The sequence below is a fragment of the Olea europaea genome, unplaced genomic scaffold, assembly GCF_002742605.1.
Source record: "Olea europaea var. sylvestris unplaced genomic scaffold, O_europaea_v1 scaffold773, whole genome shotgun sequence".
In the NCBI taxonomy this organism is placed as follows: domain Eukaryota; kingdom Viridiplantae; phylum Streptophyta; class Magnoliopsida; order Lamiales; family Oleaceae; genus Olea; species Olea europaea.
The window spans coordinates 33,274-41,048 of record NW_019266149.1 but is presented as its reverse complement, the minus strand read 5'-3'; the positions used below and the strand labels follow the sequence as shown (position 1 = coordinate 41,048).

Sequence of the window (7,775 nt, the reverse complement as noted above, 5' to 3'; positions counted from 1 at the left end):
CTTTTACTTTATTTTTGACATCTCATTTTTATATGTAAACCATTATCTAACTCTTTATGTACAACAGTACAAGTAACATTATTCATTTTTTAAATGCTCATTTTCGTTGGTCAATTAAGAGAGAATAGGACACAAGTGAAGAACTTTTAACACCCTCAATATTTATACACAAAAAAAGTTTCAACTTTCAAAATTTATTTCAATGGCCAAATTGTTACCATGAATTATGAAAATTAATTTTAACATGTCATGAATTTTTGGATTTTAACCAATTGTTTAACCACTCTTCGAACAACCGAAAATGCTGAGTTGGCAAGCGAAAAGATTACATCACCGTTAAATCTAAATTTCTCGTGGTAAAGTTTATCAACCATTCTTTTTGTAGGTTGGCATACATGTCCAGAAACAGTAACATTATCATCTCATGAACATGGGAAAGAAATTACTATTTGACAATCCATATTCTTCTAGACCTCCCTCCTAGGCTTTGTAGTGAGACCAAATCCAAATGGAAAGAGAGGATCATAGTGTGGATCGCCTACATTCATCGGAAGTTGGTCGACTGACTTGAACCAAGTGTGCGCTAGTTTGCCTGTGAAACCATAATCACCAAATAAAACATCTGTCACGCCCTGGCCTTCAGTTCCTGGAAGCCAAGCAGCCACAAGTGCGTCCATTTGTGCAACATAAGGCTCGACTACAACAGGACGGCCTGAGATGATGACTACAACACATTTGACGGCCCCACATACATTTTTGATAGTGCTCGGACCAGGTTCAGGTATAGTTAGATTCAAGCTATCTCCAAAAAATTCTGTGTATGGGGTTTCGCCCACGACAACAATTGCATAAGAAAATTTGTTGGATTTCACAAAATTTGTATCTGGATTCTCCATGTAGATAACTTGTGTGGAAGGATCAACAGTCTTCTTCACAGCAGTTAAGATTGTAGTTCCTGTAAATGTTAGAAGCGTGAAAAGTTAAATCTTATTCCTAATATTAGCTTGGTGTTGGTATATGTATCTCTTAATCCAGAACTTCTATATGTGAACACATTTATTAGGTTACATAACACATACCGACTGTAAGATCATTGCCCTGAAGACCCTGCCATTCTATTGTCCAGCCTCCACATTGGTCACCCAAATTGTCTGCATGGCTTCCTGCAACTAATATCTTTGGCGCTTTCTTTGGAAGCGGAAGCAATGGTTTGTTAGTGCTTTTACCATTCTTCAAAAGCACGAGTGATTTCCTCACCGCTTCCCTTGCCAACTCCCTATGTTCCTGTTAAAAAAAATGTTATCTAATTGAATCAGATCTTCTACTTTATAAAGGTATATATGTAACATATTTGATATGGAATAGATTGATAACCTGACTGCCAAGTTGGTTTGCCAGGCTAAGATCAGCCATCGGGTTTTCAAAGAGGCCCATAATAAATTTGACCCTTAATATCCTCTTTACGGCATCATCAATCCTGCTCATTGGGATAATATTGTTCTTCGCTTGGAAAGTCAGATCATCAACGAAATCGGTGAAGTTTTCTGGAAGCATAACCTGGTGAATGTAATGGAAACGCTAGTCATTACAAAAGGTAACTACGAGAAAAGGTACGTCTGAGCCACATTAAATCCATTTTTCTTGTGGCCACGAAATGAGATTCTCCCAATGTCTGCCCGTGGATGTAGGCCATTCTACTTAAAGCAGCATAATCACTATCTGAAATTCTACTAAAATCGTTTCAGACTAACCATGTCAATTCCTGCAAGAACACCAGCTTGAACTGAATAAGAATAGTTAGCATGTGGTGGATCTGTAATCCTATCAATACCCTGCCAATCTGATATGACAAAGCCCTGAAAAGAAATCCAACAGTTGCAACCAAAGTTAGAAAATTTTCGATCATTTTAAGCGACTTGAAATGACGTTCGTAAATTCATGGAAGGGTTACCCTGAACTTTAGTTTGTTCTTTAGGAAGCCAGTGACAAGATCACGGTTAGCATGCATCTTCTTTCCATTCCAGCTGGAATAAGATACCATTACTGTGGCTACACCCTTTTGAATTGAATCAAGGTAAGCCGGCATGTGGATGCTAAGCAAGCCATTGAAGTTGATCACAGTGTTGTTCTCGTCAATTCCCTTGACTGTGCCACCATCTCCTACAAAGTGTTTGGCACAGGCGGCAACTTTTGTCCTGGATCACAGAAACCAATCTATTTAGTTAAATGGGCTCATAATTGCAAAAAGGCCATTTAAAAGTACAAACAAACTATATGTAAAGTTCATAATCAAAGAATATTCTAAATTATGAAACCTCAGGGATTGGAGTAGCAAGTAAAAAGAGATAATAAATATCTAACAACATTAAAAAATAAATGATATCAACAATGACTAGAGTACAATAAATGATAAGTAGGGTGACTAAACTGACATAAGAAAAATTATATGGTATGTACGAAAGTAGTAGGCCCACCATGATGGACTGTCCAGCAAAAACTTTCTCTGTATTTAGTGCTTCTATCCTTATCTCAAAGAATTCGTTTCTAATAATAGAAAAGGCAAAGTTTAACAACAAAGAACTAAATACAACAAAATGGAGTGATATTGTGATCAAGGAATTATAATTTTGTTCATAGCTAAAATTTGGTAAACTCGAAAGATGTAATTTTTATGAATTACTAACTGAAATTTTAATTTTATTGAATTTGAGAAATGCCAAGTTGAATACCATATCCAACAGATCTAAAAGACTAGGATCAATAACATCTGATAACATCCTAATAATCAGTTTCATAATATAAATTGCCAACCAACATCAGGACAACCCATCACCCATGTGACGACTTCCCACATGAAAATTTAATGTCAATTGGCAGTTACCCCTACCACATAATAACAGTATGACAATTGATAAGTTATTCAAAAAATACGCACATAAAGTAAATTTGATCTAAAGCAAAATGAAAAAGAAGATTCATACTTTCCAGCAACAAATGGAACACCCTTGCGGGTTGCTGTGGGGTCTCCCTGTAAACCAGGTATAATTTCAGTCATCGCTTGAACGATCTTATGATCTTCGCTATAGCTTTCATAACAGCGACCCCATCTAGGATCCCTACAGACCTGTAAGGATTCGAATGATCAGGAATTGTATACATACAACTGCTAAATGGTTGAGAAAGTCTAAAAGCATATTGCCAAATTACTTACTGCAATGCAGGGTGCAAAAGCATATTGGATTCCAGTGGCTCTAATTTCAAGTGCAGTGGCAGCTCCAATCCTCTTCAAAAGTGCCGGATCTCTGATCAAAATTGAAATTATTAGAGAACAGACACAACGTTTAGTAATTCTAATTATATGTAGACAAAAATTCAAGAACACAAGTATACACTCAGTATTAATACCATAAATTATACATGAGCTTAGCATAATCTTCAGAGAAAATAAGACAAAGACTGAGTTTCAGATTCCATAAAAGCATCTGGGAAATTTGGAAATAGAACATAACTTTTGTTAAAAGTTTACTTCTATGTAGGATTTTGTAAAGCACTAACAAGCAACATATATAAGTTCTTATGATTACAAATTTCCGTTCCAAGAATCTTTTCAAATTTCAGCTAAGTTGTAACATATCAATTCTCTCCACCACAATTCTAGGAATAATAATGCACCAATCCAGCTTGAAGGAACGATAGATCTTTTGAACATAATCACATTCAACAATCCATTTTCTCTCAAATATATTGGAAACACATACATACACACAACAAACGGAAACTCCAAAACACACTTAAACAAGACACTTTCAATATAATTTCCATAAATAGGCTGTGAGTTTTCACAAACATAATATAAGCACTTTGACACCCTATAAAAACCTGTGCATATTCTCAGTTAGATAAGTGTTAAACTTGCCTGGTGACCCCAAGTCCAACATTGTGAGGAAAAATGTTATCAATTCTCTCCACCACAATTCTAGGAATAATAATGCACCAATCCAGCTTAAAGGAACGATAGATCTTTTGAACATAATCACATTCAACAATCCATTTTCTCTCAAATATATTGGAAACACATACATACACACAACAAACGGAAACTCCAAAACACGCTTAAACAAGACACTTTCAATATAATTTCCATAAATAGGCTGTGAGTTTTCACAAACATAATATAAGCACTTTGACAACCTATAAAAACCTGTGCATATTCTCAGTTAGATAAGTGTTAAACTTGCCTGGTGACCCCAAGTCCAACATTGTGAGGAAAAATGGTAGCCTTGTACACATTGTTGTGGCCATGAACTGCATCAATGCCATAAATCATAGGAATTCCGAGCCGGGTCGAAAGAGCACCCTTTTGAAGATCATTAACCATATTCATCCACGTCTCAGCAGTGGCCTTGGGTGCTGGTACACTCCCCCCTCCACTCAATACACTCCCTGCCCAGAATCGAACTCTTCTTTNGAGGAAAAATGGTAGCCTTGTACACATTGTTGTGGCCATGAACTGCATCAATGCCATAAATCATAGGAATTCCGAGCCGGGTCATATTCACCCACGTCTCAGCAGTGGCCTTGGGTGCTGGTACACTCCCCCCTCCACTCAATACACTCCCTGCCCAGAATCGAACTCTTCTTTATATACAACATTATAATTTCAAGAATATTTCGAGAACAATATAAAGTTTTGGTGAAAGTTATGTACCGATAAAATACTTCTTCATAACATCACGCGAAGCATCTTTTCTCTCAATCTGAGTCATCTGACCAATCTTTTCTTCAAGCGTCATTCTCCCCAGCAAATCCCTAATTCTAACACTCAATGGCTGTTTGGGATCCTTGTATTTAACATACTCTGCCTCCGCAACAGCAGTCCACAAGCACAACACTGCAAAACACATAACGGGCATCGAAAATCTCCCCATTGTGGCCACCCTCATTAGCCCTTTTGCACGGAGTATCTGTAACTTTTAAACACGACATATTCAAGAAACAAATCAAATAACTAAAAGAACACCTTAGCACTAAGTAACCAACCAATGAACCAATCCATGTCTGCTAAAAATGCAAAAAAAATACCAGTCTAAAGAAGAAACTGAATAGATAAATACCTTGGTACAAAGAATAGAGCTTCCCTCTGTTTGTGTGTTGGGAGGTTGAATGACGGTGATATATATAATGCGTATATGTGTAGGTAAACCGAAAATTGATGGGTATTTTCGTCAGTCTCTCACATAGTAGTGCGTTTATTTGATCCTTTACAGCGACTTTTCAGCGCCTCTATGAGCATTTCTGACAGTGGCAGGAGCAAGTCTGCCGACTGGTCGAAAGTGGGCCACTCGTTGTAACAGATATTTCTTTAAATGTATCTTTTTACCAATTTACAATTTATTTTTCCCTTATTACATTTTAAAAGATTAATCCCACATATTAATATCAATCGCAGGTTCAAAACTAACTATTTATTGTTACTCCTACATTTAGACCCATTATTATTTCAAAAATGTTATTATGCCAGGGTCATTTGAGCAGACCCTCGCCATAATATCTTTTATACAAGGGGGTCTATCCCATTTTTTAATGCCCAAAAAAAATACCCAATCTCGTTGAAGAAAGGAGTCTGGCCAAAATCTGTACTGTTGATACTCTAAAAGTGCAGCCCAATTCGTATAGTCCAAAGAATGAAGCCCAACTGGGCAATTCAAGATAAAGGCCCAAATAGGATTATTAATGAATGTAGTGGAAGTTCACAAACGAAGTAATATCATCGTCCAAACTTGCAAGACGCCCAAGATCTGAGCGAATAAAGTGCCTTGTAGTCGCCTAGAGTTATGACCCTGTTCTCACCCAAACCTTCGAATCGCCCAGAATCTTAGCAAACATAAAATATTATGATTATCCAAAAGTGCAATTATCTAAGCAGTTATTGGGTAATCTTATCACGTTCCACGATTCAAGGAGTTCAGTTGAAGACGGTTGAACGACAAAGAGTAGTGGCAGCATTTGGAGACGGCAGTTCCACGATAAGTTGGCCACCATGAAGAAAGTGAGCAGTTATAAAGCAATTAAGCAGTTTTTAAGCGGTTGATCACAAAGAGAGTATCAAGGGAATATAAAATGAAGAAAAGACATAGAGCAAAAGACCCCGAATCAAACACTCTCAAATAGAGAATATGTAATTTTAATTCCTTAGTTTAGACTTAAAACATTTCTTTTCAGTACTCGTGTGCTTGCTCCCCTTGGAAGCATTCTGTTTAAGTTCCAATTGTAAAGTCATCATCAATAAAACACCCCTTGTTGGGACTTTGTCTCAAGAGGTTTGTTCCTTACACAATCGTCTGATCTCTTTTTAATTGTTAGCGACAACCTGTGGGACATTGGTGTTTGGTGTTGAAGATACAAAATGTGAAACAATATGCCTCAAAAATCCGATAAGGAAGTAGCAAGTCAGGGAGGAGTCCAGTTTGTGATCGAGCGATATGAGGAGCAGCATAGCTCTCCACTAACAGATGGACAGAATCAGAGCAATCACAGTAGTTACAAATCAATGACAGAGTTGAGTCCTCGAACCATGTGTGCATTACTCGGAGAACTCACACAAGATCTCGTTGAACAGGTAAATCTACGAAATATTCATAATATGGAAAGATTTACTCAGAATGAGAATGCACATTATGACAACATGGCCAAACAACTGAATACTTTGAACAAAATAATGAATAAGTTAGTAGGCCAAATTTGTCAGCCAGTTGTGCCTCTTGCAAACCACTTTCAAGCTGGGACATTTGTAGGACATAATCCCCCAGTCCTGAGTTTAAATCAAGGGGTAGAACCACCTTTTGTTAGCGACAACCAGTGGGACATTGGTGTTTGGTGTTGAAGATACAAAAGGTGAAACAATATGCCTCAGAAATCCGATAAGGAAGCAGCAAGTCAGGGAGGAGTCCAGTATGTGATCGAGCGATATGAGGAGTAGCATAGCTCTCCAAGAACAGATGGACAGAATCAGAGCAATCACAGTAGTTACAAATCAATGACAGAGTTGAGTCCTCGAACCATGTGTGCATTACTCGGAGAACTCACACAAGATCTCGTTGAACAGGTAAATCTACGAAATATTCATAATATGGAAAGATTTACTCAGAATGAGAATGCACATTATGACAACATGGCCAAACAACTGAATACTTTGAACAAAATAATGAATAAGTTAGTAGGCCAAATTTGTCAGCCAGTTGTGCCTCTTGCAAACCACTTTCAAACTAGAACAATTGTGAGACATAATCCCCCAGTCCTAAGTTTAAATCAAAGGGTAGAACCACCTTTTGATCCCTCTACTTCAAACCAGGGGGTGGTACAATAACAAATTAGAATAGTGGCATTGGTACGTCTAACTTGGGGGGTAATCTAAATGTACGAGATAATATCCTAAATAATGGGCAGAATACCCCACGTGTTAATGATGGAATAAATGTTCAGGCTAATGGTAACAATGACCCAAATCATGGTAACTTTGTTGCCAATCAAGGACCAAACATCATGCCTCAAGCAAATCAACCGGTCAACCAACCTGTAGGAATTCCATATGACCCCAACGTCATGCTAAGGAATCAGATTATGGAAATTGTACCGGACCAGATGGCTTTTAGAGTACGTCCTGTCATTAGGCCGACTTACACAAAGCCATATCCTGATTGGGTAGACCAAACATATCCATGGCCTAGAGCGTATAAAGTGCCAGAATTTTCACTGTTTACCGATTTAGGAGAGGT

The 7,775-nt window shown here is 37.6% G+C and overlaps 1 protein-coding gene across 5 annotated transcripts; it reads right to left on the bottom strand.

Moving 5' to 3' along the window:
• Positions 1 to 237: 237 nt before the first annotated feature.
• On the bottom strand, positions 238 to 5,267 carry LOC111391295 (beta-glucosidase BoGH3B-like). 5 transcript variants are annotated; one of them, XM_023016476.1, is made up of 11 exons: positions 5,115 to 5,267; positions 4,709 to 4,964; positions 4,479 to 4,618; positions 3,917 to 3,951; positions 3,212 to 3,302; positions 2,982 to 3,124; positions 1,952 to 2,195; positions 1,752 to 1,856; positions 1,375 to 1,557; positions 1,080 to 1,284; positions 238 to 955 (listed from the first exon to the last, which is right to left on the bottom strand). In XM_023016476.1, the coding sequence occupies exons 2-11, from the start codon at positions 4,941 to 4,943 to the stop codon at positions 468 to 470; spliced, it is 1,869 nt and encodes a 622-aa protein (XP_022872244.1). In that variant the 5' UTR covers positions 4,944 to 4,964; positions 5,115 to 5,267; the 3' UTR covers positions 238 to 467. The 5 variants fall into 5 exon arrangements, with proteins under 5 accessions (XP_022872244.1, XP_022872242.1, XP_022872243.1 ...); XM_023016474.1 differs by having other exon boundaries at positions 4,709 to 4,970; positions 5,115 to 5,261; XM_023016475.1 differs by lacking the exon at positions 3,917 to 3,951 and adding an exon at positions 4,239 to 4,279 and having other exon boundaries at positions 4,485 to 4,618; positions 4,709 to 4,970; positions 5,115 to 5,261.
• Positions 5,268 to 7,775: the final 2,508 nt, after the last annotated feature.

Excerpts from the sequence above, each read along its gene's own strand:
- LOC111391295 (XM_023016473.1), bottom strand. The coding sequence starts at position 4,943 with ATGAGGGTGGCCACAATGGGGAGATTTTCGATGCCCGTTATGTGTTTT. Across the intron at positions 3,303-4,238 it reads GTTGGACTTGGGGTCACCAG|AGATCCGGCACTTTTGAAGA; the intron begins GCAAGTTTAACA and ends AATTTTGATCAG. Across the intron at positions 1,285-1,374 it reads CAAACCAACTTGGCAGTCAG|GAACATAGGGAGTTGGCAAG; the intron begins GTTATCAATCTA and ends TTTTTTTAACAG.